At 45.0% G+C, this 21,827-nt stretch overlaps 1 protein-coding gene across 1 annotated transcript in view; it reads right to left on the bottom strand.

The window, feature by feature from the left end:
• The window catches only part of ak9 (adenylate kinase 9), a gene marked incomplete at both ends in the record, with an annotated part of 130,420 nt that overhangs the window by 4,341 nt on the left and 104,252 nt on the right, over positions 1 to 21,827 (bottom strand). The window contains 4 exons of the mRNA XM_084338143.1: positions 110 to 212; positions 2,844 to 2,942; positions 8,719 to 8,888; positions 21,213 to 21,409. Of these exons, the coding sequence (XP_084194269.1) occupies positions 110 to 212; positions 2,844 to 2,942; positions 8,719 to 8,888; positions 21,213 to 21,409 (569 nt within the window). The remainder of the gene's footprint in view (positions 1 to 109; positions 213 to 2,843; positions 2,943 to 8,718; positions 8,889 to 21,212; positions 21,410 to 21,827) is intronic.

The following is a 21,827-nucleotide window of genomic DNA, read 5'->3' as shown; positions in this document are numbered from 1 at the left end:
ACTGCGCTACCCGGCCGCACCAATATATAATAATTTCTAAGAAGAGAATGATTTGTAAAATATTTTTTCTAGAAATAAAATAATGATGCTTCTCTCTGGTTTGTCTGACCTGCTCCAGGTAGCCTAGCATGGGGAGAGAGGTCAGCAGGACAGGCTCACTGATGGGAGGCAGCTTATTAGGCAGCTTCAGGTCCCAGTAGGTCTCAGGCAGCCTTCAGGGTTACAGGTCATGAAAGGATTCTGGTCACACTTAATACCATATTTCACTTTGGTAGAACATAGACCCTCTTACATGTTATTAAAGGTGCTATAGATACAATATTTATGTAGAGCAATCATAAAAAATTAATAATAATAATAATAATAATAATAATAATAATAATAATAATAATAATAATAATAATAATAATAATAATAATAATAATAATAATAATAATAATACATCCACAGAGCTTTTAGAATGGTGCAGAATACCCCCCCCCCCCTATAATGATGATAACTATTGGCATGCCTGCACATTTTCAGCAGAAAGGTAGCATAATGCGGTTTACCCAGCCATGTAAGGCTAAAATTTTTTTTAAATAAAGCAGGAATACTACCTTAAAGGTGCTATAGATAACATTCAGCCACTAGATGTTGCACTAGAGCAGGGGTGGCCAACCCGCGGCTCGCGAGCTGCATGCGGCTCTTTGCCCGTCAATGGGCAGGTCCATTGGATAATAATAAATAAATAAAAATAATAATAAAAATATATATATATATTTTTTTTATCTCATTCATTCCATAAGAACGTAGATTAGAATAAACATTTACAGACTTTTATTTTTTTTAATTGTCCATTTGCATGTTCTTGGTATCTGATTCTAGGGACATCTATGGATCTCAGGGAATGTATTCCCAGTGTCAGAAATATTGTGGCTGTTACTAGGCTTGAGTAAATTGTAATATATCAATTCTATAAAAAAAATTATCTTTGACTGTGAATAACACCATGCTAAAATTGACCAGACCTGAAAAATCTAAACAAATGAATAAAGGGAAGATGATTAAACAGAAGGATTTGTAGATACAGTACTGAATTCTGCCATCCGGACACATGCAATTTGAAATATGATTATAGAATATAGAATATCAGGCCTATAAATTACCTTATTATGGCCAAGTCGCACATCTATGGATCGGGCCAAATCTCCCCTTTCCAATGGCAGAGTTCAATCTGGATTTAGTATCACCAGGCATGATTCACAAACCGTATATTAAATCTACTGTAAGTACACTTTTTTATAATGTAAATTTCTCCACCATTTTCATCAGATTGCAACGCCGTTTTGCTAGACGTTCACAGAAAGGTAGGGAAACTAACTGCATTCTGTTTTATGGCAATAATGTTCAGGTTTGTGGGAGATAATCTCGAAAAATAAAAAAGTTAATCCAGAAGTCAGATGATTGACAGGGGCTGGCGTGAGCTGGATAGTGTAGTTTTTCGAAATTCGAAAGCCCATCGAAAGCCCTGGGTCTCTTCCTTCAATAGACTACACTCACTTTTGGCTGCGCCACTTCCTCCCGTCAATATGCACCGGTTTCTGACTCAATGCCCTGTGATTTCTATAATCTTATATTTCACTAATAACAGTTAAAATCATTGGTAAACAAACGTAATGCTGAAAATATACACTTTGACTGCTCTTTTGACAGGGTTAGGGTCTTTACTCTTGGCTATATTTTTTTTGATCCACTTTTTCTCCCATTTTCTATTTTTCTCCCATCCCAATTTTCATATCGTCCAATTCAACCCTCCCCTGTCTTTGAACGCTGTTTCATGCCTCCCACAAGCCGGCTGCAATGTGGACTAAGTCATACATAGCACGAGTCCCCTCCGATACTCGAGGTAACAGCAGTCGTATCTTTCCACCTACGCGGCTCGATCTTTCAGCGTCGGGGGTCTGGGCTTTGGAGGGGCCCCGCCCCCGTCGCTTCCTGACTCTACTGCGCAGGCGCACCAACCGACCTGTAGGAGTCGCTGTCCACAACGCCCGATCCCCACCCATCAGTTTTCCCTCCCCCTAATACTGCCAATGTGTATTAGTGCGGACGACCAGCTAAACTGAAAGCAATGTGGAGCGCTGACTCTTGGCTATATTTGAAAAGAAAACGCAACATTAATTCATACATTCTGTAGAGATGGATTTATGGCGTGATGTCATTTGCAGTCCAGTACCGGACCGCTCGGGCTTAAGAGGTTAACCCTGTGAGGCCCACATAAAAAAGACGTTAGCAACTTCAGAGGGTGGGACCTATAAATACATGAAGGGTGCCGTGACTGAAAAAAAGGTTGAGAAATGCTAGTATATATGGTGTGGTCTTTGTGGTACCACAGTAATTTTTGTGGCTCTTAGTCTCTGACTGGTTGGCCACCCCTGCACTAGAGCACCAGCATGTCATTTATCAAACCAGGTTTATCCAATGAGAAGTAGGGAGGGGATACATGCCTGCAGCATGTAAAGTTAGGAGGTGAAGTGTCTTGCTCAAGGACACTTTGTCACGCTGCTGAGCCGGAATCGAACCAGGAACCTTCTGATTAACCGGCAATCGCTCTCGCCTCGCAGGCCACGTCGACCACAGGGAGCCTGCTAGTTGCTATGCATCGATTACAACGCAAGTATTTCATACCACATTATGTAAAAACATCTGAACTATCCTTAACACGTGCTTTGACAGCTGACCGTGTAACATTTTTAACAGCTTTCATACAGTAGTTGGAGCCCGCTAACTTTGTATAACTCCCATAGACTGCAAATTCAAATCTCAAATTCATCCTGTAAATTGACTGTTCTGTTCCATACCTCAGAAATGTGTTCTGTTTCTCCTCTGTGTGGAAGATGTAGATCTTCTCTCTGTACTCCACCACAAACCTTGTGTTCCCACGGACCAGGGCCTCATACCTGGGGGGACACAGAAAACCTTCCATTGAAGACCAGACCCAGACCTGTCCTAGGTCAGGGGCTTCATTTATAGAATGGTCTCAACATCAAATGTACCTGCTGGTGCACGTTGACAGGCTACATTTATAGAATGGTCTAAACATCAAATGTACCTGCTGGTGCATGTTGACAGGCTACATTTATAGAATGGTCTAAACATCAAATGTACCTGCTGGTGCATGTTGACAGGCTACATTTATAGAACGGTCTAAACATCAAATGTACCTGCTGGTGCACATAGACAGGCTACATTTATAGAATGGTCTAAACATCAAATGTACCTGCTGATGTACATAGACAGGCTACATTTATAAAATGGTCTAAACATCAAATGTACCTGCTGGTGTACGTAGACACCCTTCCCAGCCCTTCCCAGAGACAGTCGCATTTCTCTCTTCTCCCCAGGCTCCTCAAGGCCGTTCCTACCGCCGCCTCTACTGCTCCATGAAGCTATGCTCTGTGTTTCGTGCCGGTTGCCGGACTATACTCAAATCAACTCGAAATGGATCTAATCAGTGGATTGCATACTTTCGTCAAGAAGCAGAATAAGGCTAACCCTCTCTGCCTCTTGGGACATCATAATCAACTTGAAGAAGTGGTCATTTTTGGATTATCAAAGCTTTTGGACTGCAATAAGAAGATTTTGGATCTGTTTACCGCGCACAGGACCTACCAAAATGAACTGATTAAGACACTTGGACACTTGGACTAATGCATTCAGTCATTTGAACGGAGTTGTTAAAACTCACTCTACTCAAATCAAATTTAAAGTGACGTGGCTGGGAGAAATTGTTGCCAGTCAGTTCAGCCAAAACAAATTCCTGGACCAAGGTCGAACCAGGGAGCTACTGGAGTCAAAGGCCCTCTGGAAGATAAGAGTGGCAAGTGCCCCCCACCCCCAATCCCAATCCCCCCTCCCTATGACGGCAGTAGCCGACTAGTACGCGTGCTGGAGGGGGGAGCCTAAGACTGTCTCATCACCAAAGTCCTATCCCCCTGTCCCTGCCCCTCCCGTTGCTGGACAATCTTTCCTCCCTCCCTCCCGCCTGGCGCAACGACACCCCAGGCATTCTGTAGTCGACATGTGTCTAAAGATAGTGAAAATCATTACCAAAACGTCCAGAAAAACCTCACAGGAGCATTATAGACTGTCATACAAATGTACAAATGCTATAAGGTGGCAAGAAATGCACTATAAACACTACTTTGCGGCGTCGTTTCTTGCGCTAACTTTTGTTAGCCAGCATTAGCCTTAATTAGCGTGAGCAAGTAAACGTTTTTACATGAAATACAGCCCAAAAACCCTGCTGAAAAACATTTGCTTATTAAATACATTCTATAATATAATAATACAAACGTTTCATTACCTCTCTGTGACGACAAAGTTGTTTAAATAACAGGAGAAAAGTTGCTAAAAACAATGTATCTGGATGGGACCGGAAGAACCATTTTCCACTAATGTAATTTTAGCTATCTTAATTGTTACAGTAGTTTCATTATGCATTGTGTGTACTGACTTTTAATAATTTTGTTCTTGCAATAGTGATTGTTTTTGTATGTTTTTGTGTGTGTGGACCCCAGGAAGACTAGCTGGTTGCTATCGCACCAGCTAATGGGGATCCCTAATAAAATCAAATAAAATCAAACCCGGAAGTCCTACCGGAAATGCCTACTTCATGTTGTGCAAGTGTAGAATAGAGTGGGGGTAGTGTTGTAGGATTAGGGTGTTGCCTGCTCCTTTAAGAGTGATGCGTTGTGGGATATATAGTAGGGTGACCAAATGTCCTCTTTTGCCCGGACATGTCCTCTTTTCACGCCCTGTCCGGGGGGGGGGGGGGTTATAAATTCATGAAAATGTCCGCGTTTCATTGTTTTTCACGGCACTTTGCGAGCATCTGAAGGCTCGGGCTGCATTTTTCACAGAACATATAAATGACCGGATTAAAGCTCTATTTGTTGCCGTTCGAATGCCCCCACACTCCACACAAGATCCGTGCCTCGGTTCTCGAGTTACATGCCGATATGTCAGGCGTGCAACTTTTTATGCGTGCGCGTCAGATTATCACCCCGGACTCCCGAGGCTCCAGAACTGTCAATCATCCGCCGATTGCGAAAATGATTGGTCAATGTTGTAACTTGTAGCCAACAATGAGTGTAGCTTTCCAGTGATATCCCATGTGGGGGTGTGTGAATCAGGGATCTAGGTGAAAATTGACAAGCGAAGACAGGAAGTGATAAAAATTCAGAATGAATTTACTTGGATGAGGAAATGGAGATCTTTTTTCTTGGCACACGGTTTACCCGGATGTCTCTAGAAGACTCATTTCTGAACGGATTTGTATAGAATTTGGACCTGTACTAGATAAGACATAAGGCTATGGATTTGTGGTCTTTTCCGGCTTTTACAAAAAATATATATTATTTTGGAATATTGCAACTACTACAGACAAACATGAGTACACAAGTTCAAGTTCAACTCAAGTTCAACTCAATGTTACTCTATTACATTTGCACTAAAAGTGATTTTTCTTTATTGTCTAAGAAACCTCAGAATGTTATCTTTCAAAAGAGACCAGGCTTATGCATGTGCTATAAGCATAAAGTATAAAGATAAGCTTTGCAAAGAAAGTATGCAGTCCTCAAGTTCAAGTAAAATAAATTGCTGCTTTTCTGGGTGCATGTTAACACTTTGAGTGCCAGCAGGGGCGCACGATTTAGCGCTTGAGTGCCAACGCTCTATTCAATGAGAGGGCGAGCACATTTGCGAACGCATAAACTATATCTTAAATTATGGCTATGTGTCTAATACGCCCGTCGCTTATCAATGACTTGCTTGCAGTCAACATTGTCGAAACAGATTGTTTTTTTAATCGGTACATTTCCGTTTTATACCATTTTGAAAAACGATCGTTTTTGGAAATTCCCAGAAAAAAAGGTGATTCTGCAGGAATCGCCATTTACTGGAATACACAAGAAATGTTGTAATTTTTCGGCCTATTTATGAATAGTTTTCAAATAAACGCTAGATTATCGATAGTATATGTGTACTTATGCACGCTAGAGAAGCGGGCTGAAAAATCGATTATCTTATTTCCTGATCAGCACACACACACATACACACATATGGGACACGTTGATATATCTGTGAAAAAAGCTCTGATTATCCCAAGACTGGTAAAATAGATTCCTTACCTCAGATCAGATGTTCTCCAAGAAGATTATTCCAATTCCTGATCACCATTCCAAATATCGATTGCGTTTATTGATCCAACGCTGGGTGCCTGAAACACATATTCCACGCTGTTCTGAGGGACCACAAAGACTGCAATCGGCTCAGATTACATGCCTGAAAAGTAAAATGTGGATTCCGGATTTTCTTTTCCCCATGCGTTTTCATTCAGTCCAATCCAAAGGGTGCATTACCATCCGGGAGACGATAGGGGGCGGTATTTTCCCTGTTCGAGCTCAGAGAGAGTCCCAGTGGTAACGTGAGGCTAGATTGATGAAAAATGAATGGAAATCGCTAATAAAAGAAATAACGATTAAATAACGAGATTTCTCATCCTTGGCACTCAATGCATGGCATGAACTAACCAGATTTCTCGTGGCTGGCACTCAAAGTGTTAAGAGGTTACATTTGGGATATTGCAACCACTACAAAAAAATGTGAGTACACAAGTTCAAGTTCAACTCAAGTTCAGACCTATGATACTCCATTTCATTAGCACTAAAAGTGATTTTCCTTTTTTGCATTAGTAACTTCAGAATGTTATCTTTCAAAAGAGACCAGGCGTATGCATGTACTATAAGCATAAAGTATAAAGATAAGCTTTGCAAATAAAGTATGCAGTCCTCAAGTTCAAGTAAAAAACAAAAAGGTCGCTTTTCTGGGTGCATGTTAAGAGGTTAAAACAATAAGGCATCTTTGAGTAAACTGAGTATCATTAAGTATCTCGAGGCTGGGGCCAGCATGTCCTCTTTTTTGGAAATCAAAATATGGTCACCCTAATATAGGTGGTCTACGCAAGCAGCGAATAGTCATAGTCAGTGTATGCGGGAACGGTAGAGAAAGGTAGCATTTAATTTGTGAGTAACGTTAGTCAATAACATTAAGAATAGAGAGCTGGTGTCAACCCTGCAAATGGGAATAAATGCCCAGTCCTTGAGAGAACAGTGTCCTGGTTTACTGTCACCACCTTGCAGAGGGAATTACCCCGATGTCCGGCTAGCTGTACCAAGCACGTTACATAACCGGCACTTCGGCCCTGGAGGGTTAGGAGAATGCTCCCCTGTACTCTACTACGGTTCAGATTAATACAGGAAAAGGTAACATTTTAACAATACAATGCAGTAACGACCCATTTAGTAACGGTAATTGAGTTACTGAATTTAAAAAGTAATGCGTTAGCGTACTAGTTACTGCCAAAAGTAATTGCGTTACTGTAATGCGTTACTTTGTAACGTGTTAGTCCCAACACTGGTTTTATTACACGTATATGTACATACATGCCAACTGTTTCGCCTGTTTTATTCTCCACCCATTGATCATCCATAGCAACACTACTATCACAGCATCTAAGAAGGGAGATCCCTCCTTGAACGGCCCTTCTAAGGTTTCTCCCCTCCACATTGCCTGTGGTGCTTTTTTTTCCTATTGCTAGGTTTTTAGTTCGTTTTTCCTTACCTTCACATGGGGTATGTCTGGGAGTGTTGCATTTATTTATTTTATATTTAATTTTGGATTTCATGGTGTTTTATGTTTTGTTCTTGATTTATTGTGATGTTTCTTCTTGACTTGTTTAAAGAAGATGTGTCCGGCCCATGGGGACATTAACGTGTGTTGTCGGGCCATACACATATATTTGATTTAAGAACATTTTCAGAGATCAAGAATAGAATAGAGCCCAAATCACTAGATACATATATACTGTTTGATTACAAAATATTAGCTCTCTAGTATCCATGAGAGGCAACTCATTCTATTTCACATCCCCTCTATGAGGAGCTAGCTAAGATGAGGAGCAGGTTCAGCCGTAGACCACTCCCTCAGTCACCTAGCTACCAGCATTTCAGCACCGTCACCTAGCGATGCTCTTCAGAGCAGTGTTGTAGTACTCGAGTCCAGGACTGATTTTCAGGACTCGTGACTCGACTTGGACTTGAGCACTGATGACTCGGACTTGGACTTGAGCATTGACTGCATTATGAGGACTCAGACTTGTTAATTGATAAATTTTTTTTTTTTTTTTTTATTATTATTTTGTAATAGGCCCTAATCATTTGGCATAAGATATTGAAGTCTAGTGCATTTGTTTGGCTATTGTGTCACAAAGTAAATAAACTCCCTTTGAAATGGTGACCGCTGTGTCATTTATATTTAATGTAGACCTTGTTTTATTTGTATGTCAGCTCTTTGACTGCCAGAGTAGAGTGGACTCAACCTTGATGACTTGGACTCGGACTCGAACACTGGGGACTCGACTCGGACTCGAGATTTAGTGACTCGACTACAACACTGCTTCAGAGCGCATGATAGAATGTTGTTTGGCCGAACTTGTGTGTGTGCTTTTGGAAAGGTACCAAATGACCATTGGGAAAATTCAAGTGGGACATCGCCACTTCTCACATTTCAATTTGACCGAAATCTAAACGCAACAAGTGACCACTTTGGCATCAGAAGTGGAGTGTTTTGGAAATCCTGCTGTGGTCGGTGTTGTGTGTTTCCAGGACAGTGTACCTCTGCTTTCCGTCCAGGAAGGAGACGGGACAGAAGCCCTTCATCTCCAGCTGCCGGGGGAACTTGTCCTTCAGCTGAGCCTCGGTCAGCCTCCTGGGCAGCAGGTCGGGAGGGGGGAGAGGGCGGGGGCAGTCGGGGACCAAAAACGGGTCTGGAGACAACAGGAAGTGCTGTAGTGGAGGCGACAAAAATAGGAAAAGAATACAATACAAGGTCTCAGCGCCAGACCCAAGTATAGTCGGGTTTTCATCGTTATTTCTTTCATTCGATATTTCCATTCATTACAGGCACACGGACATCTGGGTTAACATGGGGAATCATCCTGAGAATGCCAAAGTGCAATACCGGCCGCATCCACCCAGGTGGCAGTATCGAGCACCCTTTGAAATATTATATCTTGGCCTGTCCGTTGATCAAAAGTCAGATTTCTATTGGTCGGGCAAGGGGGGGCAGTTATAATGGTCGGATTGAGAAGCGTGAATTGCTCCCGGTGCATGATGTGTGGCGGATTATGTTGGCGACACGATCGACACCAATACTGGGGCTCGCGATCAGATAATTGGAATATTCTTTTTGGGGTACATCCTAGTGAAGGTAATGGCTATATGATATCAATCCTGCTGTGATCCAATCATGACTTCACCTCGATCACAACATGTGTCTGTAACGTTACTTCACAGCATATGCCGTTGGTGACGATAAAAGCATCAAAAAACGACCTCCCCACCCCCCACCCTTTCATGCATTCATGATGAAACATAATACCGATAATATAGATGTGATTTCGAAATAGTAGCGTGTCCAGGCGAGAAACGCCAACGCTTTTAGTGAAATTCACGTATTGCTGCATATCATAGTTTTCTGGGATTAGATAGGATCACTCTAAAACTATACTTATATTCACCACGGTATAACACGTATGGAGGAAAGAAATATTTCTTTAACACATATTGAACGATAGATAGTTGATGTCAAATGGGCCATAGTATTCTATCCATAGCTATTATATAGAATATAGATATAGCCCTTTTGTGAGGTTCGCCTTTTCCCTGGACCTTTAATTCCCTGTCTCCTCACCTCTCCAGCCCCCACCCTCGCGTTCGTTTAGTCTCGTCTGCTCTTCAGCAGCCCACACCCTTGGACTATCTTTCATTATCTGTTTGATTGGTCCGTGCCGAACACACACTTCTAGTTCAAGTATCAATTACCATCACACATAGGGCTGGGCGATATGGCCTAAATATGATATCACGATATTTTCTGACCTTTCGGCGATACACGATACGCATCACGATGTTTTTCTTTTTTTCCCCAAACAATTCATTATGAGGCTTACCAAGACAGTATTTGAGTTTGCAAGCTAACATTAAAGACAAAATAAAATACCCATGCATTTAGCATTTTTATATTATATATTAGATTTAGATTATTGGATTATTAGATTATATATTGCATATATTTAGCAATGAGATATTATATAATTTAGATATGAAATATGATGAATCTAAAATGGGGGACCCTGATGTAAACAAGACGAAAGTCTTTCGCTGGTCTGCATCCCCTTAACAATTGTATGTATTGAGCTGTACTGTACCCATTCTGCAATATGTTAATAAAGTTTTAAATCAATCAATCAATCAATCAATCAATCAATCAATCAATCAATCAATAGGATTTTAGCATTTTTATGAAACTACTGTATATTTGTATGTCTCTAAATGTTTTGATGAATTGAAAATGGAGGACCCTTATGTAAAAAAGCCGAAAGTCTTTTTCTGGTCTTCATCCTCCAGTCAGTCCACTGTTGTTGTATTGAGCTGTACTGTATTGTACCCATTCTGCAATCGTTAATAACGTTCATTCGTTCAATCATTCAGCCGGCAACATAATAATTTTGATTGACAGTCGAGTCTGCCAATTACGTCACACCGCTTGTACCCGCCCTGCTGTTCTTAGCACCAATCGGCAAGCAGCGCTATTCTTTTTTTACTTCCTGAATGCCCTCCTTGATTTTAACGAGAGCTCAGCTCAACGACAACAACAACAGCTCACCGCAGCCGACGAGTGATTACTAGCGCACCGCAGCATGACAACGAGGCATAATGATTTTACTGCAACAAATGTTATAATAAAAGCCTTTCCATACATCTGTCTGATTGAAAACTTTATTAACAGACCGCAGAATGGGCACGCACAACTCGGCACGGACTGAGATATGAACAGTAACGCTTGCTATCTATGTCGTCATTGGACGTTGCTATGTTTGGGTAAATACGCTGATGTGTAACTATATAACGTGTAACTATATAATGTTGATGCCACAAAACGAATGCCTTTGTTAATCATACGTACTAACTTTGATGCAGTAGTGTGTGTGTGGGAGCGGCGTTGTTCAAAAGTTTGAACGGGGTGGACCAGATTGACGCGACACAATCCTCTTGGGCAAAACATGACGATATCCACGATACGTTAAAAAAGTGTATCGTTAATGAACTGTACCCGATATTTATATAATATCGTCATATCGCCCAGCCCTAATCACACACCTGTTGTGTGTTCTAATTAGCGCCCCAGTGGGTTTTAAATACCTCGCTCTTCCCCCCAGTCCTCGTCGGGTCGTTCCGTATCATATCTCTATCAGCAAACTCCTACGGGAGGTTCTCTATCTGTAGGCTCCTACGGGAGTTTCTGTTTCTGTCTGTATGCTGTTTCATCTCCGGCGTGAGACGAGGTGCAAGCCTTCGCCACCTGTCGCCGTTTGCCTGGAGTGGGACACAGTACTGCGCTCTCTAATCCTCTACGGGAGGTATTCCAGTGTTCCACTCCAGACCTCCGCGCCAGATGCGCTCTCCGAACCGGCGCGTTCTCCAAGCAGACGCGCACCACTCAGACCTCCGCGCCAGATGCGCTCTCCGAACCGGCGCGTTCTCCAAGCAGACGCGCACCACTCAGACCTCCGCGCCAGATGCGCTCTCCGAACCGGCGCGTTCTCCAAGCAGACGCGCACCACTCAGACCTCCGCGCCAGATGCGCTCTCCGAACCGGCGCGTTCTCCAAGCAGACGCGCACCACTCAGACCCCGCGCCAGATGCGCTCTCCGAACCGGCGCGTTCTCCAAGCAGACGCGCACCACTCAGACCTCCGCGCCAGATGCGCTCTCCGAACCGGCGCGTTCTCCAAGCAGACGCGCACCACTCAGACCTCCGCGCCAGATGCGCTCTCCGAACCGGCGCGTTCTCCAAGCAGACGCGCACCACTCAGACCTCCGCGCCAGATGCGCTCTCCGAACCGGCGCGTTCTCCAAGCAGACGCGCACCACTCAGACCTCCGCGCCAGATGCGCTCTCCGAACCGGCGCGTTCTCCAAGCAGACGCGCACCACTCAGACCCCGCGCCAGATGCGCTCTCCGAACCAGCGCGTTCTCCAAGCAGACGCACACCTCTCCAGACCCCGCGCCAGATGCGCTCTCCGAGCCGGCGCGCTCTCCTCCAGACGTCTAGCCTGCGCGCTCCTACTCCATCCCTGTAAGCAGCTCTGACCCTCGCCCTGTTCCAAGGCCCGAACCCTGTTTTCTCTGTCCCTGTCCCCAGCCCGCCTCCGCGGGCCTCTGTCCCTGTTTCCCCTCCCTAGTCCTCCTAGTCCTCCCTGTCCAGTCCTTCTAGTCCTCCTAGTCCTCCCGGTCCAGTCCTTCTAGTCCTCCTAGTCCTCCCTGTCCAGTCCTTCTAGTCCTCCTAGTCCTCCCTGTCCAGTCCTTCTAGTCCTCCTAGTCCTCCCGGTCCAGTCCTTCTAGTCCTCCTAGTCCTCCCTGTCCAGTCCTTCTAGTCCTCCTAGTCCTCCCTGTCCAGTCATTCTAGTCCTCCTAGTCCTCCCGGTCCAGTCCTTCTAGTCCTCCTAGTCCTCCATGTCCAGTCCTCCTAGTCCTCCTAGTCCTCCCTGTCCAGTCCTCCTAGTCATCCTAGTCCTCCCTGTCCAGTCCTCCTAGTCCTCCCTGTCCAGTCCTCCTAGTCCTCCTAGTCATCCCTGTCCAGTCCTCCTAGTCCTCCCTGTTCCTGCCCTGTTCCCTTGCCCTGGCCCTGTCCGTTAGCCTTCCCTTAGCCTTCCCCTTAGCCAGCTCGCCTCTTAAAGGCACATTGCCCTTTTTCCCTAGTTCTTGTTTTTCCAGTATTTTGTGTTCTCCCTTAAAGGGACAGTGCCGCTTTTCTGTTGTTTCAATAAATGCCCAGTTCTTGGCTTACTCTCATACCTGTCTTGTGTTGTGCGATTGGGGTCGGTTACAAACCATAACACCTTTCATACATAGAATGCAGCTGACTGCTACGATGTTTTCCCATCTTTACTCAATGGCGCCAGCATTATTGACCATTTTCGCAATGTTTGCGGACCCATCATGTGTTCTGTATTATAGCTATGGAGACAATAGTATGGCTCATTTGACAGGCATTGTTTATAGTCCAACATTGACAAACCAGTTCATTTCGACATACTTTAGTTTGTGCGCTATTACATGCTAAACATCGCCCCTTTGCAAAATAATCCAGTCTTTTTTCATAGATCGCGAGATATGGCGCGTTATATGCATTATGCCCAAATTGTTCGGATTGCTCGCCTGAAACCCCAAATACTTCCAAATCAAAGGTATATACCATATACATATGTGTCTTCACAAAATCATCAAGGGGGGGGGGGGTTGTCTTACCCCGAAACTGCGATCGTTACCAAAAGCATGTTTTAGGTCCGGTAAAATACGACACTGTGATCGGTACAAAAACATGTTTTAGGTTTGGTAAAATAGACATAGAATAGACCTTACCTTAGCCAGAAGGTACTCCAAAAAGAATAATCCCGGTGATCCCATCGCGATCGCAATTACTTGTGTATATGTGTATACTCGTGTATACGGGAAACAATAGGTTTGAGGCGATAAAATCTCAGTGCGATTGCTCTGTGCTGATTCCCTCTGAGGGGGAGGAGTTCTTGCAGACACTCCCCACACTAAAGTGGCCCCACACTAAACTATCCCAGTTCAAAAGGTAGGTGATACTGCCACCTGGCGGTATTTGGTCGTCATTGCAATTCCAAGGTAGGTAGCTGTGCCAGGGAGACCCAGACAGCTCTGAGCGAGTGTTTAGAACGGGGAACAAAGGAAAAAGATCAAAGGATCAAAACCAGAGAAAAGTCGGGTTTGGCACTCAACAGTTGGCGACGAAACCCGACTTTTCTCTGGTTTGGCGGGCAAAGAGTTAACAGAGCAAACAAATTTAAAATATTTTTTTTTACAATACAGCAAAAGAAAAGTTAAGAAAAGAAAAGCAGGAGTTTAAAACCATAAGAAAATATAGCAAAACATGATTAAGAAAATAGCATAAAAAGCATAAATGACAAAGGATTTTTAAATCAGCTAAAAGCAAGAGTATAAAAATAGGTCTTGAGCTGTGCTTTAAAGCTATCCACAGAGGCTGCCTGTTTTATTATTTTTTGTATCCACTTTTTTCTCCTTATTTTCTATTTTTCTCCCATCCCAATTTCGCTGTTTCCAATTCTCCCCTCCCCTGTTTTGAACGTTGCTCGCATATGTCCCCCAAGGATAGAAGCCTTGCATCACGTGTCCCCTCCGGTACACGAGGAGGCAGCCTGTCACATCTTTTCACCTGCCAGCACGGACTCTCATCGGCGAGGTCTAACGTGTGGGAGGCTCACACTACCCCCGCTATTTCCTGTCTCTGCTGTGCAGGCGTCCCCCAACCGACCTGTAGGAGTCGCTGTCCACAAGGTCCAGATTACCACCCATCGACTTCCACCCGCTGACTCTGCCAATTGAGCCAGTATGACGGCCGGCCCAAGCCGGAGGCAACGCCGACAGCCGGATTTGAACCTGGTGTCTCTTGCGTTGGTGACAAGCTCAATGTCCGCTGCGCCACCCAGCCGCCCTAGAGGCTGCCTGTTTTAGATGTAGTGGGAGATTATTCCAAGCCCATAGAAACAAAAAGCTGCTTCGCCGTATTTTTTATATTTCATTGTAGGCACCTCAAGCAGGTCCGCACTAGTCAAGTCAAGTCAAGAGTTTTATTTGTCACGGCATACAATGAAATGCGGGTGGTCTTGCCCGCAACGATGTGCAATACAGTAGTACAACATATAATAGAATCCAATAAAACAACATTGTGCAATAAACAGGTAACATAGTAGGGCATATCGGTATTTGTACATAGTTATTTACAGAGCATGGAGGACATGCTAGGTCCTTTGGTAGTGCAATACACTGTTACTGTTGCTATACTATTTTTAAAGTGACCTTTCCTTTGTGGCCATAAGTGTGGGCGTGTGCAGCATGAGTGTGTGCTTGCTCATGTTAGAGTGGCTGCTAGTGTGCGAGCGTGTGCGTGTGTGTGCTCATGTGTGCTTGTGTGTGGAGAGTTCAGTGTTCTGTGGCACTCAGTGTTCAAGGCTCTGATGGCCTGGGGGAAGAAGCTGAGCCGAAGCCTCTCTGTCCTAGTAGCTGGGGTTCGCAGGCGTCTGCCTGACCTCAGCAGCTGGAACAGGCTGTTGTTGGGGTGGTGAGGGTCTTTCATTATTCTGCAGGCTCTGGATTTGCACCTCTTGTTGTATAGAACCTGCAGGGGAGGTAGTGCAATACCCGTGGTACGCTCGGCTGAGCGCACCACTCTCTGTAGGGCCTTCTTGTCCTGTGCTGTGCTGTTTCCATACCAGGCAGTGATGTTTCCAGTCAATATGCTCTCTACAGCTCCGGAGTAGAAGGACTGGAGTATCTTCCCAGATACTCTGAACTTCCTTAACTGTCTCAGGTGGTAGAGGCGCTGCTTCGCCTTTTTTACGACTGAGTCTATGTGTGTTGACCATGTCAGATCCTCTGAGATGTGGACCCCCAGGTACTTAAAGCTGCTCACCCTGTCCACGGTAGCCCCGTTTATCCTCAGTTGTGTGTGTGTCTCCTGCTGTCCTCTCCTATAATCCACGATCAGCTCCTTGGTTTTACCAATGTTCAGGAGCAGGCTGTTGTCCTGGCACCAGCGTTCCAGTACCTCAACCTCCTCCCGGTAGGCCTTTTCGTCGTTGTCCGAGATCAGCCCCACCACCACCGTGTCGTCTGCAAACTTCACTATGGAGTTGGAGCTGAACTTGGCCACACAATCGTGTGTAGAGTGAGTACAGCAGAGGGCTCAGAACACAGCCCTGGGGGGACCCGATGCTCAGGGTGATGGTGTTGGAGGTCTGACCCCCCACCCTGACCGCCTGGGGTCTTTCACTCAGAAAGTCCAGTACCCAGGCGCTCAGAGCGGAGCTCAGACCCAGCTCGATCAGCTTGTCCACCAGTCTGGTGGGGACTATGGTGTTGAACGCTGAGCTGTAGTCAATAAACAACAGTCTCACATAGCCCCCCTTCTGGCGGTCAAGGTGAGAGAGGGTGCTGTGCAGTACTTGGGAGACCGCGTCGTCAGTGGACCTGTTTGTCCTGTATGCAAATTGCATAGGGTCCATATCACTGGAGAGGGAGGCACAAATGTGATCCTTGACCAGCCTCTCGAAACATTTCATGGCCACAGAGGTGAGTGCCACCGGTCTGTAGTCATTGAGACATGTTGGGGAGGGTTTCTTCGGTACCGGGATGATGGTAGACATCTTGAAGCAGGCAAGGACCACTGACTCCACCAGGGATTGATTAAATATGGCGGTGAACACAGGGGCTAGCTGGTTGGCACAGGACTTAAGTATGCGTCCTGTTATACCATCTGGGCCAGCCGCTTTCCTGGTGTTCACCTGCATAAATGCTCTTCTCACACTGTGTTCCGACAACGAGAGAGCGTCCCCGCCGTTGAGCTAGCGGCGCCACTGTCTACACCAAACCGAGCGTAGAAAGAGTTGAGTTTGTCCGCGAGAGAGGCGTCGTCGCTCCCCATTGAGGGGGCGCTGACTTTGTAGTCAGTTATTGTCCTCAGTCCCCGCCATAAGCCTCTTGTGTCGTTTTGTGCCATTTGTGTCTCCAGTTTATCAGCATATGTCCGTTTTGCAAGTTTTACAGCCTTGCGCAGAGTATAGACTGTAGCCTTGTACTCCTCCATGTTTCCTGACTCTCTGCCCAGGTTGTAAGCAGTGGTGCGAGAGTTCAGAGCTGCTCTGATAGTACTGTCCACCCACGGTTTCTGGTTTGGGAACACCCGCACCTTCTTTGTGGGGACAATACTGTCAGCGAGTGTTGTTATGAAGCATACAACGCTGTCCGCGAACTCGCTGACGTCACTGGCGCTTCCTTGAAACATATTCTAGTCCGTGTTCTCGAGCGCGTCCTGAAGCGTGGCCTCTGATTGGTCGGTAAATTTTTTTGTCTCATGTGACACGACGGCGTCACGTGATCTTTGTTTGTAAGCGGGGAATAACAAGATGGATTCATGGTCGGATGAGCTTGTAGCCCCCGTCAATGGTGGAGCCGCTACAGCCTTGTAGCCGGCTCTGAACGGGGTGTAACAGTGGTCGAGTGTGTTTCCTCCCCTTGTGGAGCAGGCGATGTGTTGGAAAAAGGACGGCATCACTTTTTTCAAATTGGCCTGATTGAAATCACCAGCTACGATCATTGCAGCGTCTGGATGTTTGATCTGATGTTTGTTGAGATGAACGTGTAGCTCCGCTAGCGCCCTGCCGGTGTTCGCTTGTGGAGGGATATATACAGCGGTCATGATGACCGCGGTAAACTCACGGGGGAGGTGGAACGGACGGCACAGAATTGAAAGAGGACCACTAGAGGACCTGAGGGGGTGGTTTGGAACATATCTATGTAGGCAGTCCCAGAGGTAGGACGGTGCCAGACCATTAACACATTGTGTGCTAGCCGGATATGACGATTTATCGCTTGGATGCCAGCACGTTAATCAATGGGAGGACGAGCACATTTGCGAGCGATTAAACTATATCTTAATACACCCGTTGCTTATCAATGACTTGCTTGCAGTCAACATGTACTAAACGGATTGTTTTCTCATCAGTACATTTCCGTTTTATACCGTTTTGAATAAGAGTATGGTTTTGGAGATTTCTAGAAAGAAAAAAAGATTCCGCGATAATAGCCATTTACTGGAATACACAAAACATGTTGTCATTTTCCGGCTGATTTATGAATAGTTTTCAAATAAACGCTCGATTATCGAGAGTATTTGTGTTCTTATGGACGGTACAAAAGCGGGCTGAAAATAATTTATTCGTGCTGCGCTCAGCGCCTAACGCCACACACACGTTGTGAACGCTGTGGAAAAACAACTCAGATCAGATGTTCTGCAAAAAGATGAATCCAATTCCTGATCGCCATTCCAAATATTGATCGCGTTTATTGATCCAACGTTATAGTCCGAAACGCATAATCGAAAGCTGCTCCGAGCCTCCCCAGTGAATCTGGTAACAGACACTGCTTGCCAGAGATGGGGAAACCCTGGACCGGAGTTTTTCTCTGATGCACTTTTTCACTCAATCCAATCCAATGATGTGCATTACCATCCGGGAGACGATAGGGGGCGGTATTTGCCCTTTTCGAGCTCAGATCCATTTCCAATGATAACGTCAGGCTGGATGGATGAAAAATGAATGGATATCGCTAATAAAAGAAATAACGAACGAGAAATCTCGTTATTGGCAACCAACGCATGGCGGCAAATAATGAGAAATCTCGTTGTTGGCAACCAATGTGTTAACACATTCAGCGCCAATAACGAGTACACTCGTTATTGGCCGACAAGCGTTGAGCGCCAATAACGAGTAAACTAATTTAAAGATCCTTTGATCTTTTTCCTCTGATCCCTGTTCTAAATCATCATCCGGATCATTCTAGCTATCCCTGGCTTGTTTGTATTAGGGCTGTCCCCGACTAAGGATTTGGATAGACGACTATGATTGGCCGAAATTAGCCGATAGTCGACTAATAGTAGATTTTTTTTCTTTTAAATTTTGTTTACATTTTATTTTTTATCATTCCATTTGGGCTGTGGGGGGTGCTTAATGTCTGAAGGAGGCGACGGAAGGCTTCTTGTCCTCTGCAAAAGCATGCAATTGGTCCACTGATGGATACATCATGATATTTGTCTAGTCTAGTGTGTTCATTAGATGGGTGAAATCCTCTTTCAGTGCCTCTGTGCCTGTTTTCTTAGGCAGTTAGCCTCTGGTAGGCGTGCCATTAGCGTTAGCCACGCTTCTAGGCCTCTTTTCTTTTGGAAAGAATGATAAAAAAATATAAATAAAAATGTATTATAATATATATATATTTTTTTGTATTAGACTAAGAGGTTGGCAGTCGACTACGGCTCCTTTCGATCGATTAGTCGACTATTCGACTAATAGGGGTCAGCCCTAGTTTGTATACATTGGAATTGCAATGCCGATCGAATATCACCAGGTGGCAGTATCGTCTGTGTCTGAACTGGAATTACATTGGCGTGAATACACGTCTTCCTTTTTTTTTTTTTGGTAAGGGCTCGTCCTCCTGCTTGAACAGAGATTCACATTGATCGCCTCGAAATTCCGTTGCCTGAGCGTATTTACCATTGAAACGTGTATAGACATATACACTGGTAATTGCGATGGCGATGCGATCACTTGGAATTATTCTTTTTGGAATACCTTCTGGGTAAGGTAAGGTATATTCGATGTCTATTTTACCGAACCTGAAACGTGTTTTTCTAATGATCACAGTTTTGAGTTAAAACGCCTGCCGTTCGGTCTACGCTGTCTCCCGAGACACCACCCACCTGAACGTTCCCGTGGATCACGAGGAGTGCTCCTGCTCGCACCTGTCGCACATTCCTATTTCATTCTAAAAACCCTGTCTGCATGGTACCTTGGTATTAAACAACCTAAACCGCCTCATTCTCCTCTCCCTGTGTTCTGCTCTTGGGCTCCAGTTATCGCTACCCTAACAGCGTTTTATCTCGCGATCTATGGAAAAAGACCGGATCATCTTGGAAATGCACGATGTTTAGCATTTAATAAACTACAAACTACAGTGTGTAGAAAGAAACAAACTATTTTTTCCATGTTGGACTACATGTAGTGTCTGTCCAATGAGCCACACCATTTTCTCCACAGCTACAGAACACACACAGCCCTGCAAACTTCGTGAAACACAGCGGAAATTACCATTTTAAACTGGCTTTCTAGCGGCAGAGATGGGGATTAAAGGGGAACTCCAACATTTTGGGAAATTAGCTTATTTAACATCTTCCCTGGAGTTAGCCAAGAAGATACATACCTTTTTTGTCTCTGTGCGTGCATTTAGCTTTGGGAATAGACGCTCCGTTAGCATAGCTTAGCTTCATCACTGGAAGTGAGGCAGATCCGTAGCCTTACAGTGCCTTACAGTGTATTGCAAGGTCTGACATTGACCAAACTTGATATGCATGACCTTGGTGGGCTCTAGGTCAACTCCTGAAAAGGGGGTCAATGTCAGACTTTGCAATCAAAAGTTAGGGGGCTAATAACCCTTGCCATAATTTCAGTGCGCCCCCTAACTTTTGATTGCAAGGTCTGACATTGACCCCCTTTTCAGGAGTTGACCTAGAGCCCACCAAGATCATGCATATCAAATTTGGTCAATGTCAGACCTTATAAATTATATATATATGTTTGCATTCAACTAAGAGGTTGGCAGTCGACTACGGCTCCTTTCAATCAATTAGTCGACTATTCGACTAATCGGGGGTCAGCCCTATAACAAACACTATTTGTTTGAGTACAAAGCCATCCTGGGGCAGCTACCAACTTACATAAGCACTTTACTCATTCAACCAAGAGGCGGACATTACAATCTGAGATCACAAAATTATATCTCATATCATGTTCTCTGAACTGAATTTTGGAAACATGCGTTCAGCTATGCTGCTCCATTCTCCTGGAATAGAGAAGCTAGAGTCGCTCTTTGGAATTTTAAAGAAAAATGGATGCCTTCTTGCCATGGAGTGCTCGTGTTTTTAATATTGTCTATGTTTTTAATTTGTGTGCTCTTACTAAATTGTTTTTATTTGTGTTTGATCTAATGTTGTTCTACACTTGAAAAAGAGGTGGAAATACCAATGTGATTACCCTGGTTAAATAGGTGGATTAGAAAAATACTCACTACACAAAGGACTACATGAAAGTCAATAGAGAATTCTGGAAATTAATTCCCCAAAAATACTTCTTGTTGCCAGATGTGAAACATATTCCCACACACTCATCCTTGTGCCTCTTTAACCTTCTGCTCCAAAGCACATAAACCATAGTTTGCACGGATTCACACACCCACGCACACACACTCACCCACACACAGATGCTACCAAAATAAAATGGTGAAATATTAACTTTCATATTACATGTACAGAGTACATTATCTGCACACACACACACACACACACACACACACACACACACACACACACACACACACACACACACACACACACACACACACACACACACACACACACACACACACAGTGTAGTCCAGAGGCTAGGGCGCTGACCTCCAAGTGTTCTCTACAACACATCTTGTAGTAGTGATCTCTGTACCAAGCTACCAGCTCTAGGGATGTAGTGTGGGAGCAGTCCACTAGGTGGTGGTGCAGAGCCAGGCAGACGGGGCAGTACTGGTCAAACTCCCCCAACCGACAGCGCAGCTCCGTGGGAGTAACGCACAGCCTGTTGATGCACGCAGCTTTGCCTGCAAAGATAACACAGGAAAGGATTGGTGTCATGGTCTGGTAACGTGGCCTGGTAGCGGTGCCTGGTAGCATGGTCTGGTAGCGTGGTCTGGTAACGTGGCCTGGTAGCGGTGCCTGGTAGCGTGGTCTGGTAGCGTGGTCTGGTAGCGTGGCCTGGTAGCGTGGCCTGGTAGCGTGGCCTGGTAGCGTGGTCTGGTAGCGTGGCCTGGTAGCGTGGCCTGGTAGTGTGGTCTGGTAGCGTGGTCTGGTAGCGTGGCCTGCTAGCGTGGCCTGGTAGCGTAGTCTGGTAGCGTGGCCTGGTAGCGTGGTCTGGTAGCGTGGTCTGGTAGCGTGGCCTCGTAGCGTGGCCTCGTAGCGTGGTCTGGTAGCGTGGCCTCAGGTCTGGTATAAGTTCTGTCATCCTAGAGCAGTGTTCTC

This window comes from Notolepis coatsorum, assembly GCF_963971535.1.
Source record: "Notolepis coatsorum genome assembly, chromosome: 2".
Lineage (NCBI taxonomy): Eukaryota > Metazoa > Chordata > Actinopteri > Aulopiformes > Paralepididae > Notolepis > Notolepis coatsorum.
Note: the sequence above shows the minus strand (reverse complement) of the source record. Positions and strands in the feature narration are given on the sequence as shown.